Here is a 22,345-nt window from a genome sequence, read left to right as displayed (position 1 = left end):
TGTTCTGTCGTGCCATACACTGGGCCAGAGTCCCTGCCAAGTCTGCTCACCTCTAGTATTGCACTGACAAGACAATTTAGGAAGTGTGTCTACCAAATAGCAGGGTGCGGAGGAGGGAACAGCTCGGATCTCGGTGTCAGACATGTGGCTAATTACCATCTTAATCAGCTGGTTGTATTGACACAGGAAATGAGTTATGGTTAGCTCATCAGCTGTAGCATGAGAAAAAAAGAAAGGAGTGCGGTGCTCAAAACTGTCTCCTGATTTAATGGCTTCTTCCCAAAAGGCGTAAGAGCGGCGAGAAAAACAGGTGATTCATGGACCAGTCAGCAGGAATATGTGCAACCATCTCCAAAAGATTATCTTTGAGCTAGGAACAATGCACAAAAAAAAGGGGACAAGGAGAGGCCAGGTCAACAGTAAAAGCAGTGGCCTCCATATGTTGTTGAAAAACAGTCAGTGCTGCCAGGGGCCAGCGTTGTGAGGTGTCAATCACCCACAACCGTTTCTGCAGCAGGGTCCCTGTGAGCGTCTTAGAGCATGGGAAAGGAGCCTTTTTATCCACTGCCTGCTCCAAAGCATTTGGAGGAAGCTGAAAACACAAAGCGCTTCCGTTTCAAGAGAATGGTTTGCAAGCACTGTTAGCTACAATGGTGCTTCACAGAAAATACAACTTAAGTCGTTCCAAAAAGCGATATTGGAGCACTCCACATCACTTGCACATGCATAGAAAACAGTAGATCTAACTCCAAGGCAATACATGGAGGTTTGCAATGATCTCTGCAATGCATTTCTAATGGTTGTATAAACTCAGAAAGTTGCATCATCTTAGAAGGGAGATGGCTGTGACTGTCATGGATGGACCCTGCACTTTTGAACTTGCCCCTCCACTACTGAGTACAACTCCCACCAACCCAGAGCATTGGCCTTCCTGGCTGGGGCTGATTGGAGTTGGGGTTCAACAATATCTTTGGGGCACTATATTGACTCACCGTGGGCTAGGTCCTTTGGAGATTTCCATTTTAGGAGGTGGGAAGAGAACTAAATTGCAGAGATTTTTAGGAGTACGCATAGCATGGAGAATGAGGACAAAGAGGAGTTCTCTTCCTCTCATTCTATTAGAATGCAAGATCACCCAGTGTAATAATAAGTAGTAGTAGTAGTAGTAGTAGTAGTAGTAGTAGTAGTAGTAGTATACCACCCTATACTCCCACATCTCAGGGCGGTTACAACATAAAATCACTATAGGAAACCACAAAATACATAATCAAAACAAAAACAACCCAATAACCTTCCCCCTTCCAACGCATTTTAAAAGGGCTTTGGATATCGATCAGCCCAAGGCTTGCTTAAAAAGGATCATTTTTGCCTGGCGCCTAAAGGTATATAATGAAGGCGCCAGGCGAACCTCCTCAGAGAGAGCATTCCACAAACAGGGAGCCACTGCAGAGAAAGCCCGTTCTTGTCTTGTCACTCTCCACATCTCCCTTGGAAGAGATTCAGGACAGACCACAGTTGTTCACAAAATGAACTTATGGAATTTGATGCCACCAGTTACAGAGTATTAAGAACCCTGGAGCAAACATATAAAATTGATGCAACTGATGATCTTGGCTGATGAATGAGTGATACTTGCAATGCAAATTGTCACTAATTGGTTTTAAAATGTTTTTAACGTTGCAGTTTTAAATAGTATTGTGATAGGTGTGTTAGAAATTCAATAATAAAAGAACAAAAGGTTTGTGTTCCGTTCAGCAGAAGAACAAATTTGCTCCAAACCACAGAAACTTTTCCAGCCTGTTTCTGAGCTCAACTTTGTCAAAAGAGAGCTTTTAAACAGGCAAGTCTTGTTCATTCTCTGCAAACTCGGTGCCCTCCATAAACATTCCAACAGATTCCTACTATCCTGTCACCAGATGCATCCACACCACTAACTTAACCTGGTATGGTACCTGTTTAACTGGCATGGCTTCCCATAAATCCTAGGCATTGTAATTTGGTGAAGGTACCGAGAACAATACTCTGTTTGCAGATGGTAAGCTTCTCTGACAAAAATAATTTCCCAGATTAGAATGACTATTAATCCAGTTTGAGCCTGTGGCATAGATACATACCTGAAACCGCGATACACAAATCTGCCAGTATGGTTTATTGGTTATAGCACTGGATGAAATCTGGGGGAACTCAGATACAAATATCTGCTTGGTTACAAAGCTCACTGAGTAACTTGGACCAGTCACTATCTCTCACCTCAATAAACCCTCACAGGGTTGTTGTGAAGATAAAGGGGGGGAGGAAGCCAGGTACACTGTATTTAGTTCCTTCCAGGCAGGCAGCATATAGATACAATAAACAAACAAACAACACAGAATGGTGCATAGCAGCACCAACATTTTAAAAAGAAAATTGTAGAAGAAAAACTGTACCTCTGTAGCAGCAGTAAATGATCGCTGACTAGCAAGATCAACCATGTTTCAGAAACAGCAGACCACAGCATATTAGAGTTAGTGGAAGGAAACTTTGGAGTCACCTGTTTCTGCTTCAGGCGGGGCCCGTATGCATACCTGAGGCCTTCCTCCCAAATGCCTAGATGCCACCTCATCCTCAAATGCCCCCAAAATAAAGATCCCACAAGAGCTCACTTTCATAGAGGCTTCCCAATATTTTGCACTCTGCTGGCTCGGAACGGCTTGTACATCAGCTCCTCAACAGCAGCACTGAGGATTCTGTGCGACCACAAGGCAAAACTCATCTGTTCTGCATTTCAGAATTTGCACTCGGAAAAACACTGAGATAGCTGCTAGCATCAAGAGAAGAGGGCTAGCTTTATATCACTTTGGATTCACCATGCCACAAATATTGCTAACACAAATCACCTCCGTTCCCCATATCTGATTTCACACCCCCCCCCAAATGTTTTGGGGACTGATTTATAAAGCAACTCCCACTGCAAAACAGGCTTTTTGCAGTCCGAGGTCACTGTCTTGCCCCCTCTTTTCCCAGCACCAAATCGCCCTGACCACAACTTTGCTTTCCTCCCCCCACAACTTCTTTGGTGCATGGTAAACTTAACGGAGGGCCCCTTATTGGACTGCCTGCTGCAATGAACAATGTTAGAATGGTGGAACCGGAAGGTTATTAAATCAAACAGACAGAGAGACAGAAAACCCCACTTTAGAAGCCGAGTACCTGAGGGAAGCACCTTGAAATGATAAAGTACAAAATCCAAGGGATGCATCAAGATTAACATTTATATACTTCTTCTAAAGGAGCCCTCCCACTTAGCTTGGGTTTTTTTTTTTTTTGTTAGAGAGTAAATATAAAAATGCAAGTTACCATACGGTTCATTTGTTTAAAAAGAGATCTCTTCGCTACCAACTCCCTTTCTACGCAGCGAAGCAGCTAGCTTTCCCCATATGCTTCTCTTTGCTGCCCAGGTTCGAAAATCCATTACAGAACTCAGGCAAGGAAACTCAGGAAGACACGACAGCCAGGGCTAAGCTTTTAAAAAGTCATCGTCCACATATCCTGGGGTAAAACCGCACACTTGCGCACTCTCTCTCTCTCTCTTTATCTCTCTCTCTCTCTCTCTCTCTCTCTCTCACACACACACACACACACACACACACACAGTTGTAGCAAATCTTTTAAAGGAACAATCAACAAACCTTTCAAGAGGGGCCCTTTAAGTATATCCATCTTCCGACATAGCCTGCCATGAAGCCATCAACAGAAGTCACAAGTAAACACCTCACCCGTCCTTTTATTTATTTATTAAAACTGTCATCATGGCAACAAGCTCTCATGATGTACCAGAATGGCACGCATAATTCACAAGCGCAGAGATATTATGAGTTTGGACACTCTCTCCTTGACTTCATGCTTGGTTTAAACACAGAGAGAGAGAGACAAACACAAAGCCCCAGGGCTACAGAAAATAGAATGGGCCTTGTTGTACTCTTATTTCAGTGAAGGAGAAAGAAGAGTTGGTCCAAGACATATTGCTGCCTGAGGCAGAGCAGCAAATGGTGTCTCGCGCTTCTCACCCACCCCCAGCCAAGATGCTTAGAACCAGTGGTGGCCATAGGGCGGAAGCCAGGGAGGTCAACAGTAGGTGGCGCCAGAGCCAGTGGACAGGCAGAGCCAACAACTTCTGGTTTTGTCGCCACCCTCTTCCTCCCTGTTGGGTTCTACAAGGGCAACACTGAAAAGAAGGAGGAGGCAGCTGATAGCCAACACCACCCCTTGGGCTGGGTGTAGGTAAGAAGGCAGGCAGGTGGGGGCTGCTGATGCCACTGAGGTGGTTGGGGGCTGTGCCCCATTTGCCCTAAAGGAGCAGCCTCCATAGTACCCAAGGTCAGTACTCAAGGTCAGTCAAGTGGCTTTGTTGTGTCTCCACTATCAGAGGCAGTAGGCTTTTGAGTACTAATTGCTAGAAACCACAGGCTGGGAGAGCGCTGCTGTGTACAGATCTTGCTTGCGAGCTTCCCAGGGGGCATCTGGTTGGCCACTGTGAGAACGGGACAGTGGACATTGGTCAGTTTGGACTGATGCGGCACTGTCCCACCAATCTCAGTCTGCCCTCAGCTAGCCACTATCTTCCTGCCTTCTTAATTCCCGCCATTCCAAAGAGTTGCACTGCCTGTTGGCTTCCTCCTCCTTAATCTCAGTGTTGCTCTTGTAGAACTCAGCAGGGAGAAGGTCAGGAACAAAACTAGAATTAGCTCTGCCTATCATTGGCTCTGGCGCCACCTACTGTTGGACCTCCAGGCCTTCTGCCCCACCAGTCCCAGTGGGCACCCAGATGCTGGACTGATTGGGACACTGGCTCTTCTTAATTAAGCCAACGGCTGCATAAAATTCAGCCAAAGGCTGTAAGATTGCTTATAACCTACTCCAGGTTGTTGTTTTTTTTCCAATTCTACAAAGCAAATCTCCTGACAGGTCCACGGGACTTGCTTATTTCAGTGATTCTTTATTTCCAAGAAAATAGCATTTTCTTCCTTGTCATTACATCTGTTGACCTCCTCCATCACCATCTAAGAGGTTTCAGCTTGTAAGCGCTAGACTCAAATTGACTATATGGATTTTTCCGGGAAGGGCTTCAAAAGAAAAAGCTAGCTATTAAATACCACCTAAGTGCTCTCCATTTGTTCTCTTCCACCTCTTGCAGCATTCTGAAAAATAACAGCATAGAGCATGTTCCAAATAAATTATTCCATCCCTTTCTTTTCATCAGGATTGATCCTAAGAAACATCACCCAAGTTGCCCTGAAAACCATTTCATCTACAAAACGAAACAAAAATTCTAAAACTCTTTTCTGGTTGTCCTTGAAATTATCCACAGTGAATCGGCATCGCTATTGTTGCTAATTAATTACAGAGGCTGCAATCCCAGCTTCATGTTTTTATCATTTCAAAAAGAGTATAAACAAGTGCAAAAATACAAAATACAGAAAAACAGTGGGCAAATCCAACTCTCTTAAACACTTGTGAGAAATTGGAAACCCTAAACATTTCAAAAAGAAGATAGAGAAGTCTCAAACAAAGATTTTTTTAATGTATTAATTTTTGCTGCAGCATAGAACCCTTGTTGGCAACTAACTAATTAAACAAGGAAGAAATCTTGAACTCAACAATGCACAGAGGCCAACCGACACTGGATCTGACACCAAATGCATTCCCAGGCAAGTTGAGACACTGAAATCCCATCTCTCAACAACAGGGGCTATGGCACACCCTGCCCTTGAGCAGGCACCTTACAGGCTAGTCCAGGGATAGGAAATGGGTGGCCTTCCAGATGTTGATGTTGTGAACCCTGACTGGACAAAGAGTTGGAGGCTGCAGGGCCATCACATGAGGGTCTGGGTCTGGGTAAGGGCTCAGAGCTGACTTCGGAAGACAGGAAGACTATTGTGCCTGAGAGGGGGCCAGAGAGGCCCCCATCAGGGCCAGAGAGGCCCCCATCTCCATGAACAAGGTGGGTCCTGAGGCACAGGGAGCAGTGGGAGGTATGCTTAGGGAGGCCGAGGCAGGCAAGGGCCCACGGCCCAGGTGGAGCAGGCTCGGAACAGGTGAGAATCACATGCCTTGTCAAGCCCAGATGCTGCAATCAACATGCAAGGTATAAACGGGAAGCAGAGCTGAGGTGCTGGTTCTGCTAAACTGACAATGTTGATGGACCTCAGCTTGGATGCTCCGGCACCTCTGTGGACTGTGCTTCGGTTTTGGCTTTGGACTATGCTTTCTGACTGGTGAACTTTGGGGTTGGCTTATTTGGATTGACCCTGGACTACATTCCCTGACTTTGGATTTGACATACCGTATACACCAGCAGGAGGGATGCGGGTGGCGCTGTGGGTTAAACCACAGAGCCTAGGACTTGCCGATCAGAAGGTCGGCGGTTCGAATCCCCGCGACGGGGTGAGCTCCCGTTGCTCGGTCCCAGCTCCTGCCAACCTAGCAGTTCAAAAGCACATCAAAGTGCAAGTAGATAAATTCTTCTGGCAGGAAGGTAAACGGCGTTTCCGTGCACTGCTCTGGTTCGCCAGAAGCGGCTTAGCCATGCTGGCCACATGACCCAGAAGCTGAACGGCAGCTCCCTTGGCCAATAAAATGAGATGAGTGCTGCAACCCCAGAGTTGGTCACGACTGGACCTAATAGTCAGGGGTCCCTTTACCTTTACCTTTATACACCAGCAGGACTTGCTGCTAGGTAGACCAGGGGGTTCAGGACACACTGAGGACTTGTTGTTGTTGTTGTTGTTTTCATTTTGTATTTTTTGATGTAAACCAAGGGTGTATATAAATGATGATGATGATGTAACATCAGCATCCTTTACAGCAAGGATGGGTAGTCTATGGTCCTTCAGATGTTGTTCAACTCCAACTCCCACCAGCCTAGCCAACTGTCAGGGATGAAGGGAGCTGTAGTCCAGCAAGGTCTGGAGGAGCACAGGTCTCCTATCTCTGCTTCACATGATAATAACAACCTCATTGGCGCTGTGGGTAAAAGCCTCAGCGCCTAGGGCTTGACGATCGAAAGGTCGGCGGTTCGAATCCCCACGGCGGGGTGAGCTCCCGTTGCTCGGTCCCAGCGCCTGCCAACCTAGCAGTTCGAAAGCACCCCCGGGTGCAAGTAGATAAATAGGGACCGCTTACCAGCGGGAAGGTAAACGGCGTTTCCGTGTGCTGCGCTGGCTCGCCAGATGCAGCTTTGTCACGCTGGCCACGTGACCCGGAAGTGTCTGCGGACAGCGCTGGCCCCCGGCCTCTAGAGTGAGATGAGCGCACAACCCCAGAGTCTGGCAAGACTGGCCCGTACGGGCAGGGGTACCTTTACCTTTACTATCTCTCTTATGTTCCTCCAGCTCTACTTCTCCTCCCACAATATTCTTTCCCTTATAAGAACATGAGCTATTATCAAATCCTGTAAACTTTTCAAGAGAATTGCCATTGCCCTTGGCAATCCAACCCTAAATTAACATAAAGACTCAAATGCTTGGGAAAGAGCTGTATGTGAATTATGTTCTCTTTCAGGCAGGTGTTCTTGCCTTGTGAGGTCATGGAACTCCTCACAAAGCTAAGGCACCCTTCTGCGCATGCTCCTGGTTGGCCACATTGGCCAGGAACAGGAATGGCTGTCTTCATAGATTAACTTTCAGCTCATCATCAACAAACCATCTTAGTAACAAGCTTGTTGCTTCTAGAAGGATTACCATGCAGTGGTTTGTGCAATATATTTGGGATTTATAACCAGGGCTGGCTTTTGTTTTTTAATTTCCCTTGACTATAGCCACATTGCCCTGGTTCAAATGTCTTGTGCTGCATACTTCCAAATATCACAATGCCTGTGCAAGTATCTAATAATAATAATAATAATAATAATAATAATAATAATAATAAAAATTTATTATTTCTACCCTGCACATCTGGCTGGGTTTCCCCAGCCACTCTGGGCAGCTCCCAACAGAGGACCAAAAACAGAACAAAACTGCAAACATTAAAAACTTCCCTAAACAGGGCTGCCTTCAGATGTCTTCTAAAAGTCGGATAGTTGTTTATTTCCTTGACATCTGGTGGGAGGGCGTTCCACAGGGCGGGTGCCACTACTGAGAAGGCCCTCTGCTTGGTTCCCTGTAACTTCGCTTCTTGCAGTGAGGGAACCGCGAGCTCCCACTCGCCCCAGACTGGTGTTTTATTGTGGGTGTATTCTGCAAGATGCTATTGGCACAATAATAGTGCATTCTTGATGGATTTCCTCTGCTTTTGTTTGCTCTGTGATGCTTCCCCAGCGCTGCCACATTGGCCCCATCTGCACAATACTGTGGTGGGTTGTTGTTTTTTTGGCCCCTGCTTAAAACATTTGTGTTTGGGCAATACCAGGCATAGGCAAACTCGGCCCTCCAGATGTTTTGAGACTACAGTTCCCATCATCCCTGACCACTGGTCCTGTTAGCTAGGGATGATGGGAGTTGTAGTCTGGAGGGCCAAGTTTGCCTATGCCTGGGCAATACTATCTAGACACGTAGAGGTTTACATGTTTAAAACTCTCTTTATTTGGTTGCTGGTTTTAATATTGCTTTTAGACAGAGATATATAATGCTTTTAACAACTTATTTTTAGCTGCTTTTGCTGGTAATTTTAATATTTCTTGTAAATCACTTAAAGGTTTTGTTACAATCAAGCAGTATATATAAATTTTGTTGAACAAATGAATAAAACCAGGCCTTGTTTGCCTCTGAAACAATCTGTTCACACATCTTATCAAGGATTCTAGTAAAATCTACTTAGCGAATATTCTTGCTCCATTCCTGCTTCCATCCTCACTTTCCTTCACAAGCAGTGACCTTCTCAAAGCCTCCATCCCCATTTTCTCTTGACTGCTCCACTGTCGAGCACAAAGGAGGCACATTCCCCATCCTTCAAAGCTCATTTAGCCGAACAGAGCTGCCGTCATCCTGAAACGCAAGCTTTTCATGCAAAATTCATACCCACATCTCTGCAGACATGGCTTTTATGATGCATTAAGCTGTAACGTCAAGCTAAGCTGCAAACACAGCTACGCTTGCTCTGCAAAACGTCAAGATACTAATAAGGGAAGGTGGCAACTATTAGGGTGGGGGGGGTCAAATCCACTCTGGCTGTGCTGAAGATTAAAGCAGGATTGTACAACAACACATCACCCGTCCCCTCTTGAGTTTAGAGGTTGATGGGTCTGAGTTCAGCTGATGCCAATAACTCAAACACAGAAAAAAGTTAGCAAGGAAATGTCTTGGCAGCTGGTCACACATAGCTGTCAACCGTCCCTTATTTGGCGGGAAAGTCCCTTATCCCAGCGCTGTGTCCCACTGCTGCCCCTTATTGATGATGTCCCTTGAATTTCCCGGGTTTCAGAGGAAGCAGCTCCTCTCCCTCCCTCCCTGCCGGTCAGGGAGGAGGGAGGCTCCAACTGGGTTGCTTGGCTGCGTTGCTCACACAATAAGGAGTCTAAGAATGACTGGGGGGTGGAGCTTGCATGCCTTGTGCCGATCAAATCGGCTGTGTTGCCTGCTGACTCGCCTTTGCTCAGCGCTTCCCAGCGGAGAGGTGACGGTGGTTTTCCTTGCTGCATCCCCTTTGCCAGGTTGCTGCGCTGTGGGAACCACCACTTGAGACTTCGTTTGGCTGCTGGCTGGGCTTTCTGCCTTTGGCTCGGAGGGGCTCAGAAGTTGAACATACCTGTGCTCTGAAAATCCCTTATTTTGGCTGCTGATCTCTTATTTTTGAGGCTGCTGGTCCCTTATTTTCAAATCTGTAAGTTGACAGCTATGAGCTGGTGCCTATTAGAAATGGCAAGGCAGAAGGCAAATGACCAACAGGAGGCGGAGCCAGAACCAATGATAGGCGGAGCCGACCAATTGCAAGTAAGAAAACAGACAGATAGGTACTGGCTAGCTGAGGGCAGACGGAAGCCGGTGGGGTAGTGCCCCCTTTGCCCTAATGGAGCAGCTGCCTGTGACTACATGGCGGAAACCATGAGCTTCAGAGTCAGAATCCTACGCTGGTGCACTGTGCCACCAGCATCTGCTGGATGGGAAAGGGAACTGCTGGGATATCAAACTAGGGGACTTGGCACCAAAGTACGGAATCCTCCTGGCTCACCCAGGGGCCAATCTGGCTGCATGTCCTGACGACTAAGGTGGCCACTTATCCATTTCCCAAAAAAGAGAGAACAAAACAGGACACCAATTTGCCTATCAGTTGCATGTACTAGTTTACATGTAAAGATGAAGATAATTGGAAATAATTACTACAATTTAAATAGGCATTCAATACACCCCATCCTAGTAGGGAACCAGGCAGAGGATCTTCTTGGTAGTGGCGCCCGCCCTGTGGAACACCGTCCCATCAGATGTCAAGGAAATAAATAACTATCTGGCTTTTAGAAGACATCTGGAGGCAGCCCTGTTTAGGGAAGTTTTAAAGGTTTGGTGTTTTATTGTGTTTTTAATATTCTGTTGGGAGCCGACCAGAGTGGTTGGGGAAACCCAGCAAGATGAGTGGGGTATAAATAGTAAAATAATAATAGTAATAATAGTAGTAGTAGTAGTAGTAGTAGTAGTAATATCACTGTGACCAGGTAACCTGTGTGCCTGTTCAGTCTGTTATCCAGGTGCTGCTAACTTCAAGGTCCTGCACCTGTTCTCCCTTCTTAGGGGTGTTTGACTTTAAGCTGACCTCAGAGTAGACACCATTCAAATAGAAGGCAGTTCTCCAACATTTTTCAAACAGAAGATAGGACACCCTAGTCATAGCTCTGGCAATTTCCAGGACTAAAGCAGTTCCATCATCCCTGACCATTGGCTAAGCTGGCTGGGGATGATGGGAGTTGTAGTCCATCAGTGCCTGGGTATCCAAGGTGAAAGAAAACTGGACTAGAAGCTGAGGGTCAGTGGTCCACCACTGAACCAGAGCTCCTCAAGTCCAAGATGCCACAGATCTCTGGGCCAGAGACTCCAATTCCAGGTCCAGCAAGCGCTGGCGAGTGGGTGTTGTGTTGAAACTGGGCCGAGCAGCCCCAATGGAGCACCAGGTGACCTAGTGAGTTACCTCAGGAGCACAGAACCTTTTTCAGCCTGAGTGTCACATTCCCTTCTGAGGCCACATGGCAGTCATCAATGGGGACAGAGGCAAAGTGGGAAACGCAACTAACGTAAATTTCATCTCTGTATGGTGGATTGTTTTCTACATACATTCACACACTCCTCTCTGTCGCCCATCCGGGCAGGCAAGAGGAACGATCAAAGTTCAAAGATATTTGCCAGTCAGGGAATAACACCAAGGATGAGATGAAACAACAACACGTGCAACCAATGCTTTTTTGGGAGGTACAAAATGAGGTGCCAGTGCTTGTATCTTGATTAACGTGCAAAATGGCTGCCATGGGCAGTAAAATAGAGAGAGAGAGGTGTCAGTACTTCATTAAAAAAGCAGATAAAAGCAAGAACATAGCAATAAAACTCAGTAAAATCCCAGTACTCAATCAGAGAGTGACTGTTAGGCACGGAAGTCTATACCAATGGTGGCCAGCTGAATTGGGTCTCAGAAGCCCTTCCCTTTCTTCCCTGAGCACTTATAGAACTGAGCAGGCAGGAAAATGGGGACCTAGCTAGAATTAGTTGGCTTTTCTGTCATTGGCTATAGCTCCCCCTACTGTTGACCTCCTGCCCTACCAGTATCAATGGGCACCAGCCACTCCTGACTCGAAGTTGTTATGGGGAAGTCCACCTGTTTCTTCCTCTGCTCAGTCAGATTTCTGGCTTTGGGCTGGCCTGTCTCTGTGCATGTTTTAACTCAGCTGGCAGCCCTCAGTTATCTGGGAGGCCTGCCTGCCTCAACTTCAGAGTCTGACAAGGCAAGCTCAAGACCTAGTTCCGCCATCACATTGTGGCCACATCCATACCATAATCCTGAAGCACTCGTGCCATTTTAAGGGCCATGGCTTCCCCCAAAGAATTCTGGGAACTGTAGTTTGTTAAAGGTGCTGAGAATTGCTATCAGCAATTCCCATAATTCTTTAGGAAGGACGCCATGGCTCTTAAAGTTGTAGAAGAGTGTTTTCAATGCATGGTCTGAATTTGTGTAAAACCTACTCATTGGGCCCACAATGGGCCTCTTTTTATAAGCTGAATTTTGGAAGAGAACTGTGGTGGGCTCTCTTCTGACCTCCACCATACCGCCGCACTTTTAGAAGATACTAATAACTGAGGAGAAAAGGAAAGAACATCTTTTAAATGTACGTATCCATAATTTAGCCAAGCTTGCGTTGTTCCTTGTTGACAAGAAGCCAAGCCTTAAGACACAAAGCTTCTTTCTCATGTACTGAAGATGAAACTTTGCCTTTGGCACATTTCAAAATGTGTTTTGGAAACACGGCGGAACAGTAGATTATTATTATGATGCGTTATATACAAAACACTCGCCCACTGGCATCGCGTATGAGGAGGGAAGGTGAGCTACACAACCAAGAGGCAGACCAAATGACGAGGTTTCAGAAACTGCATTCAAAACCCTGCACACTTTTATAGAGTCTTTGCTCAACCATCTTGTGTGTCTCTGCACAACCACACTTCCTGGTCGAAGATAAAGTGCCTTAGCATCTTTACCCATCCGCCAGGCCCTTCTGCTCTCCCCACAGCCCAGCAAAGAGCCTGGACTGAATCATCAACGGCCAGGAGCCAGAGGAGAATGCCACACACAGAGGGATGGGGGAAGAACAGTGGCTCAGTGCACGTTTAAAGGCAAAACGACTTAATTTGCACTTTCTGAAACAATACAAGTAGTGAAACACAGCCATCCTTCAAAATTCAGCTTCCCCAAATGTTGTGGTTACAGTGCTCCAAACAAGCAATTTTTTTTTATTTTAAAAAATACATATATTGGGGAAAATGTGCATAAAATTGTTATAGAGCATGTACCTCTCCCACAAGACACGGGATCACAGAATTGTAATGTTGGAAGGGGTCATCTGGCCCAACCCCCCGCAATGCGGGATTTTTTTGCCCAATTTGGGTTCAAACCCACGACTGTGAGATTAAGAATCTCATACTCTACTGACTGAGCTCTCTCACACACAATGAATCTATTGTTGAAAAATAACATACAGAAATGCACTACGTTATGGCAAGTTGCCTGCCAGAATATGTACATTAGTTGAAACCGCATACAAAAATATGTTTATTAAAGAATAATTTTGCACTCGAATGTTAACATATTTTAATTAGGATTTTTTAAAGAAAAAAGAAAAATGCAAATTGCTGCAGAAATGTGGAGAACTAAATTTCAGACTTGAAACTGAGAACTGAAACTGATATAGCTGATCATTTCTACATACACACATACCAATTTTAATTGTAATTCCTCTTGGAAATCAACCTCAGGGGTTTTTTTATTGTATTTTTATTAAAGTTTTTTTTGGTTTAGAAATCAACCTCAGTTGAAAAGCACAGCATAAATTAATAAAACAGCAAACAATGATCTTGTCTAGGTCAGTAATATAAGCCAAACTGCACATCTTGGGATCTGTCCTGTGTTCTTTTGCATATATGACAATGCAACAGGTGCACGAGCTCAGCATTACAGCACCATCAATAGCCTTGCCCTCTGTGAATTTGTCTAATCCTCTTCCAAAGGCCTTGCGATTAAAGCGTCGCAGAGGTATCCAAGGAAGATTCAGATTCAGGTGTCAAAAGGGCCTGCACAAAATCTCACCTCTCCTTCTGCATCTTTCCTTATTTGAAAGACTTCATCATTGAAAGACTGGATAGACCAGGCATCCCCAACCTTTGGTCCTCCAGATGTTTTGGCCTACAACTCCCATGATCCCTAGCTAACAGGACCAGTGGCCAGGGATGATGGGAATTGTAGTCCAAAACATCTGGAGGGCCAAAGGATAGACACATCTCAAGCAACCGCTCCCCCCCTCCCAAAACATGATAGTTAATTCTTTAGTTAACTCTGCTCAACAGGAACACAAGAGATGATCCTTCTGATTTTCTCTTCTTTCATTCCCTAAGTAAAGCAATGATCACCTCCGAGCCAAGCAAGCATCTCAGGAGGTTTCCTGTGCACTTGGTCTGCCTCAGCCTGCCCCACAGTCCTCTCTCTATGAGTTGGGCTTCTCTTACCCACCCCTCTGTCACCCAAGCGCACGTGAGGTGATTTTAACTCGTTTTCGTCTTCACCAGAACAACTTAGGCCCCAAATATCTGAAAGACCACCTTCCTCCCCACAGGCCCTCTTGGGTATTAAGATCAGCAAAGGAGACTCATTTGGTATGATTCTCATTATTATAAATAATAACAATATCCCACCTTTTCCTCCAAGGAGATCAAGGTGGCATAAATGGTTCCCCCCCTCCTTAATCACTACAACAACCCTGTGAGGTCGGTTAGGCTGAGAGACAGTGACTGGCCTGAGGTCACCTGGTGAGCTTCATGGCTGAGTGGGGATTTGAACCCTCTTGTCCCATGTCCTTGTCCTACACTCTATCCACTAAACCACCACAGTGGCTCTCTGAAATTGTTGTTGTTGTTCCTTATCCATCCTTCACCATAAGGTCCCAAGGCAGGACACAGCAATTTAAAATTCAATAATTAAAAAAAAAACAGTTAAAACAAATTCCAGTCACAGAAATGGGGTAGGTTCTGAAAAGACATATCTCAAGGGTCAAAGGCCAGGGCAAAAATATGTGTCTTCAGCATGTGGTGGGAAACTATACAAGAAAGGTGCCAGACACACCTCTCTGGGGAGAGAGTTCGGCTAGCTAAGAGCTGCCACAAAGAATGCCCTCTCCTGAGCCACCACAACCTCCCTGAACTTCTGAGGGTGGTGGAACTCCCAAGAGGGCCTCCTCTGCTGGTCTTCAGGCATGAAGAAGGTCTGCAGGATACTTCCACCAGCCTCAGAAGCATGGACATAGCTGCCCTCCCAATCAAATAAATAAAAATGCTTAACTAGCTGACCAATTGCATCACAGATAACTCAGTTCTGCTCCCCAAAAAACACAAAGCTTGCCTGCCCCCCAACAAATAAATCCTGGCTACGCCCATGCTCAGAAGTGTGGGGAAATGGGAATGGGCATTACCTGTGGCAGACCCTAAATTGTGGCACTCCTTCCTCACAAAGGCTCATTTACCACCTGCATCTCCCTTTTGCTGTCTACCACAAAGATACCTCTTTGCCTTGGTCTCTGGTGAGTATTTTGCTTTGTGGGACCCTCCTCATTTGATGGAGGTGTACTGTACAGTTTTTGAATGCTTTTTCTTGGCTTTTTAAAAAATACCTGTAACCGTTTTGTCTGTGTTTATAACTGTATATTATACTGTAGCAACCCACCCTGGGACCTTAACGGTGAAGGGCAGGCAGAAAATCTTACAAATAAACAATGAATAAAAATCTTGACCATTCCTGCTTATGCCAGCCTTGCAAGTTGTTTACTGAAAGTGTTAGGCTAGCTAGATGCTAAGTTTGCATTTTATTTTATCTTGTACTCTGCTTATCTCTGTCCCCCCCTTCTTTAATCACTGTTCTTTACCGAAATAAACTCTCTATCATTTCGAATGCCGGAGGTTGGCTGGTTGCTTTTAGATTGCTACAGTTTTATCTCCCCCACACCAGGATCCTCGGCAGCATGTCCCAAGGTCTGGACAAACAGAGACTCCAGAGAGGACAGTCCCATTCTTGCATCCAGCAGAGAGTCTGCTGACATTTCCCAGATTCCAGGACAAGAGCCCGAAAGCTGTGGGTATCCCTGATCCCCACTAACTTAGAGGCTTATACAGTGGTACCTCGGATTACATACACTTCAGGTTACATACGCTTCAGGTTACAGACGCCGCTAACCCAGAAATAGTACCTCAGGTTAAGAACTTTGCTTCAGGATGAGGACAGAAATTGTGCAGCAGCAGAGGTTAAGAACAGTTTCAGGTTAAGAATGGACCTCCGGAACAAATTAAGTACTTAACCCAAGGTACCACTGTGGTACCTCAGGATGCGAACGGGATCTGTTCCGGAGCCCCGTTTGCATCCCGAAGTGAACGTAACCCGTGTCCGTGCGACTGCGCGTGCGCGGGTCGCGTTTTGGCGCTTCCGCGCATGCACGTGACGTCATTTTGAGCATCTGCGCATGCGCACGCGGCAAAACCCGGAAGTAACGCACTTCATTACTTCCGGGTTGCCGCGGAGCGCAACCGGAAAATATTCAGCCCGAAGTGTATTTATCCCGAGGTATGACTGTATCATAATGTTGTGCCTGTGCTACCTAAAGCTTAGAACCATCTATGAATGGTGTTTTACACCGTTGCACAGTAGATGTACGCACAAGGCTCAGTGCTTGCCCCACTTGTGGGAGCCCTTGGCATCGGGCATAGCAAAGGACATAACTCGGCATGAAATTTGCATATTCTGATTTATATGTAAAGATTGCTCTGGGAAATTTGGGTGGTGGGTGGCTGAGGTTTCCACACTACACTCTATAAAGCGGCCAGGCGTCCTGTAAGCAAGGATTTCACTTTGTTTTTTGTTTATAAAAAGTAGGAAGGGGCAGGAATTGGGGATAGGCGAATCTGTCCATTTCTGTTTCTCTCAGTTTCTCATTTCCCCGTGCTTCAGTTCTCCAGATCTCCACATCGGTTTGTGGATTCCTTTTCCCCTCATGGAAATTCATCAGCGCTGTTGTGAAATTTCTCCTAATACACACCTTTTGGTGCGCAACCAAATATGTTTTTGCAAGCAATTTCAACAAATGTAATGCATTCTGCATGTTACTTTCACAAATATATGCCTTTCTATGCACACTTTACCCCCACCATATGAATTCTTGTGCACATTACTTGGCCAGAAAACTGCACTGAAAAATTTGGAGATATGCAAATTTCAAAGGATGGCTTTGTTCTGGTTCATATATTGATTCAGAAAGTGTAGAATAGGTAAAGGTAAAGGTAAAGGTACCCCTGCCCATATGGGCCAGTCTTGACAGACTCTAGGGTTGTGCGCCCATCTCACTCTATAGGCCGGGGGCCAGCGCTGTCCGCAGACACTTCCGGGTCACGTGGCCAGCATGACAAGCTGCATCTGGCGAGCCAGCGCAGCACACGGAACGCCGTTTACCTTCCCGCTAGTAAGCGGTCCCTATTTATCTACTTGCACCCGGGGGTGCTTTCGAACTGCTAGGTTGGCAGGTGCTGGGGCCGAGCAACGGGAGCGCACCCTGCTGCGGGGATTCGAACTGCCAACCTTTCGATCGGCAAGTCCTAGGCGCTGAGGCTTTAACCCACAGCGCCACCCACGTCCCCCGTAGAATAGGTAGATTCACCTTAAAATGAATAGAATTTCTCCCCCAACCCCAAACAGGATGTGTAGAGGTTGCCAGGAAAGACCTGTGGTTCTGGCCCACAACACCACTACCTCACACCTTCCCGTGATGTAAACATCACAGAGCTAGACAGACCAAGGGTCTCAGTCAGTAACAAGTAGCTTCCTAAATACTGGAAGTATCTTTGATTTTGCCCTGCTGTTACATTTCTGCCCTTTGCCCCTGTGCATATTTGACAATCACTGACCTTCTCCAGTTTCTCAAAATGTTCTCGCAAGAACTTCATCGGCCGGTCAGGTTTTGCTATGCAGAGGTTGACAATGCACTCTTTCAGAATCTGCTGGATATTATGCTTCTGAACGTAGCGTTCACATCCCTTCAGGCTCTCGTCGTCTTCCACATTGCAAGAGGACGAAGCAGCCATCTTTGTGACTGTAAACAGACAACAAACCTGGGTGAGAAAACGGCATGGTGTTTCAAGAAGCATAAGCCATTCTCCAAAGTCTTCAGGTGTACAAAACGGGACAGAAATCAAGTTTTCAAATACTGGGCAAAAAGTAACTTTCAGTATCTCAGTCCTATCAAATCATCTGCCAGCAACATAGAATATTCACTGCATGTTCTCACCCCAAAGGCTTGAATAGCAAACCTACGATGTAGCAGTCCTTAAATGTTCAGTGTGTTATAAGTCGTAGGCTCTTCATTAGAAGTTTACGCCCCCCAAAAAAGTGAAAATGATCTTTCTACATAATCTTCTGCCCCTTCTGCATCATGGAGCAAAAAGTATCCTAGCTCTGCCTGCACTAGACTGGTTTGCTATTAAATATTTTTTCATAATAATTGTTGGACACTGGTTTTTGGGAAACTGATCTTTATCTAATGGACCTGGTGAGGTGGTGGCTTAGCCTTTTGGCATACAGAACACCCCCAATGCTATTTCCTTTCCTCTCTCTGCAAATTCCAAAGAAACCATTGCATACTATTCTTTGTCAAATTCTGAACTGTTCAGTTCATTCTCCAGCAAATGTGGTACAGAGAATAGCACCTCCAGACCTTTTTGTGTGTGTTTTTATGCTTCTAGATATTAGTGCAGAAAAATATCTCAAGGAAACAATATTTGTTCGTGAAAGACAATAAACCAGCACTCCTCTTTCATCAAAGCAAACAAGAGGGTGAATGACCCATTCCTCCCGTCAATGCATTTCAGACGCCAAGCTCATCCAAAATAAAAGGACACGTGTTCGAACTGCAACTGAGATTGATCGGGATGTGCAAACAAGAGAGCGGACTGTGCGGTGTTAATCACTGATTGCATTTCCCTCTCTTTAGGTAAGCGTAGGTCCAAGATTTGGATGTGTTTTGCATGCACGGATCCCCCATTGGCAGAGGACCTGACATCACATATTTTTGGAAGGTGATCCCCACAAGACTTCTAAGAGAGGAGGGACGGCAGGTCCAATCTCTTGTCAAACTGAATCTCAAATAACTGGAAGAAGATTAAAATTTGGGAGAAAACTGAGAAACGGAGCAACAAATAAATAAAATTGCACAGCCTTAAGAGCTGCGCGGCGAGGGAAACCTCCTCCCCTTCCTTGTGCATCCTTCCCAAAAGAGCAACATCTCTTAACACTGTGAGTGATTCAGACTGAGGGTTGCAGTCCGCAAACATCCTCAACCCTTGCTAGGGTTTGATTTATACATGGGGAAAGGCTGTCTCCCCAAGGATTCCCAATGCCTCCTTATATCCCCCAACAAAGCACCATCGCAGTCTCTCTCTCTCTCTCCCTCTTTCTCGCTCTCGATGGAGAAGGAGGGGTATCCTTCATCCTCTTCCCCCCTCCCTCTTCCACCGTCTCCATCAGCAACAGCCCTTTGTGCTGAATTAATTCTCTCAGCCATTGTTGCTGGGGGAACAGCTGCCAAAAGCAAGCAAGGGAGGAAGGAGGGATGGAGAGAGAGGAGGGTGAGTGGGGGGAAGAGATCAGAGATCCCCTCTCCATAGCGCTAGTGGGACAAGAGCAGGCTGCGCGTGCAATGCCAGAGGGGACCATAGCTAAATACCTGAGTTGCTGGATCAGCGACAAGCAGCAGCGGCAGCTACAAACCTCTTCCTCTTTTAGCTCCCGTTATTCCGCAGTGCAGCCTCCTCCTCTTCCTCCTCCAGCGGCTGGCTGGCTGCTCGTGAATCCCCCTTTCCCCTCCTCCGTGTGCTTTCAGAAAAGCCCCGGCAAAAGAGATCCCCGCTACTTATCCACCCCCAGATTTGTCTGTCTGCCTGTGTTTTGATTCCCCCCCTTTTCTTATTCCCCTTGCACACAAAGCGTTAAGGCTCTGTTGCGCTAGCAGCAGCAAACCCACACACACAGGAAGTCCCAGCTGGCTGTCAGTCATAGGCAAGTTCAGCCTCCCTCCTGCATGGAGAGAAAAACACACACACACACACACAGGCTGGGAAGGAACATGCTCCAGGCCCTGTGCGATGCTTGTGGTTATGTTAGTCCAGTCACTTGCTTGGGGGATGATGATGATGTTGCTGCTGTGATTTTAAACTCACCCAAAATGGAACAGGTAGGGGAGAACTGGATAGAGAGGCAAGGATCTGGGGTGATGGCTTAAGGAAGCAAGGATTTGGTGCCTGTTGGGACTAGTAGGGCAGAAGGGAATGAGCCTAGCAGTGGCTGGAGACAGAGCTGATGGCTGATGTAGCTAGAGCCAATGGCAGCCAAAACACACTAGGTCTAGTTTTGCTCCCCACCCTCTTCCTACCTCCCAGGTTCTGCAAGGGAAAACCCTGAGCCTAAAGAAGAGGAAGCCGATAGACAGCGTGACCCCCTGGACTTTGACTTTGGTTGGCCTTGTCTTTTCAGACCTGGTATCCACCTGTAGCTGAAGCATACATCTGAGGATTATTATTTTTATTTCACTGTACATTTGTATGGTGGCAGTGCTGCTGTTGTGACTCATCCTAGGTCAGGCTGTGACCTATAATGAGTCCCGAAGACTAATATATTGTACATATGCTCATCTGGGTCACTTGTGAACAGATTGTGCACTATAATACACTTCCCTTACATGAAGGACCATAGCTCAGTGGTAGAATATAGGCTTTTCATGAGGAAGGTCCCAGGTTCAGTTCTTGGCATCATAACTTAAAAGGGTTCAGGCGACAGCTTACACCAGGGCATAGATGTCAACTTTTCCCTTTTCTTGCGAGTAATCCTATTCGGAATAAGGGAATTTGCCTTAAAAAAAGGGAAACGTTGACAGCTATGCACCAGGGGCGTGATTTGTAGCAGATGACCAAGGATTTCTGACTCCCTGTTGTTTAACAGTAGCAACAGTTCTCCTTCTCCCAAAACCAAGCAGCCAAAATGAAGAAAAGAGGGGTGACAGGGATGCAGAACAGGCTGCTATCCGCAAGCCTTGCGAACATCTGTGTGAAGCACGGGGCGCGCTCTAGAGCGCGCCCCGTGCTTCGGGCTGCAGGCTGCTGCTCGCAAGCCTTGCGGATAGCTTCCTGAAGCCTGGAGAGCGAGAGGGGTCGGTGTGCACCGACGCCTCTCGCTCTCCAGGCTTCAGCGAAAGCCTGCATTTGCCCCATAGGACGCACACACATTTCCCCTTCATTTTTGGAGGGGAAAAAGTGCGTCCTATAGGGCGAAAAATACGGTATATGATATTTTAAGCCAGAGACCCTCCCAGCTGTTGCTGCACTACAGCTCCCATCATCACTAGCTATGCTGGCAGAGGCAAATAGCAGCTGGAGCTGAACATCTGGAGTAACCCATCTTTTTTCGCTGGCCCTTTCTGTGTCCTGATATGTCCACCCCCAATGTTGTGGCAATTAAACATGGGAGAGGTGTTTCCAGCTATCTCACTCCTTGCCTTTATGAGGCCTTGCAAGTTGCTGCAGGGGAGGGTCTTTTTTTTAGGATCAAGGGGAAACTGTCCAGCTCCCTTGTTATTTTTGCTATTTACAGGTGGAGTAATGTTGTTAATGTAATCTTGTTATATTTATAGAACTTAAATCGCATGTATGTTTTGGTACGTTGTTACATTTGCTTTTGTTTCATTATGAAGTTGCTTTTGCACTGTTTGATTTTGAAACACCTTCCTGCTTCCTTTGTCATAAGCAGCTTTGAGCATGATTTTTTCAGCGTGTGTGGGAAAATGGTAAATAAAATCAAGAACGAAGGACTGAAAAAGCAAAGGGAAAGTGCTTTCTTATCATCTGTCATTTTAATGTAAAGCTATTCTCCTTTTATTTGCTAGTAGAATCTCTGCTTTGCTATTAAGAATGCAGAGGTTCCTCTTGCTACTCACGTTAACCACACTCCCACTTGGGCGCACAAAACGCTGTGCGAAGGCACACACTTGCCTTGCTGTCCCAAGACCTTGCATGGAGCCTTGTATGCTTCCTTCCAGCAACTCCTACAGGACCACCTCAATGAGACTGAGGGTCTTGTGGTCTGGCAGCCCAGGACCTCCAGACACACTACCAAGACTTGCGTCCCAAGGAAGTCACTTTGCTGCCATTAACATAGAGGACTGGCTTCACCCCCAGTGGCACACTCCATTGTCTCTCAAGACAACAAGAATTCAGTAACCATTGACATTGGGTGAACTCCCCTGGGCTCTCCTTCGATGGAACCAGAAATGAATTAGTCTGTTTCCAGGAAACAGGCTGAAATGGCAGAAGTGCTTGGGGTGGATTTGCCTTCACCCTCCGAGGTGCACTGTCGCTTGAGACAGACAAATGCCAACAACGACGACGACATTATGAATTGCAAAGCATTTTATTTATTGACTCGTCGCTTTTGTGTTGCTTTAGGGTTCTCTCGTAAGCGGCTTCGCGGCAACTTAGTAGAAAAAAGCGTAAGAGCTCAGGCAGCGATCCTTGCTTATTGAGTATAGTTAGCGCTGCTTTAGCGAGCCCGCGCACCCCCCCCATCCTCCTCTTGACGCCAAGCCGCGTCCTCGCTTTCCGGC

General features: G+C 46.3%; 1 protein-coding gene across 6 annotated transcripts in view; it reads right to left on the bottom strand.

Annotated features, from left to right (window-relative positions):
• Positions 1–19,703, bottom strand: part of PRKAR1B (protein kinase cAMP-dependent type I regulatory subunit beta) — a 119,276-nt gene extending 99,573 nt beyond the window's left edge. The window contains exons 1-2 of one of the 6 annotated variants that reach the window (XM_028705700.2): positions 19,418–19,703; positions 17,604–17,807 (exon numbers count right to left, since the gene is read on the bottom strand). In XM_028705700.2, coding sequence (XP_028561533.1) covers positions 17,604–17,780 — 177 coding nt within the window. In that variant the 5' untranslated portion in view covers positions 17,781–17,807; positions 19,418–19,703. Of the gene's footprint in view, positions 1–2,426; positions 2,563–2,642; positions 2,782–3,336; positions 3,582–17,603; positions 17,808–19,417 lie in introns of those variants that run through there. The other 5 variants (XM_028705701.2, XM_028705699.2, XM_028705702.2 and 2 more) reach the window with 5 other exon arrangements.
• Positions 19,704–22,345: the final 2,642 nt, after the last annotated feature.

Source organism: Podarcis muralis, chromosome 14, assembly GCF_964188315.1.
Source record: "Podarcis muralis chromosome 14, rPodMur119.hap1.1, whole genome shotgun sequence".
NCBI lineage: Eukaryota > Metazoa > Chordata > Lepidosauria > Squamata > Lacertidae > Podarcis > Podarcis muralis.
This window is presented reverse-complemented; position numbering and strand designations above follow the sequence as displayed.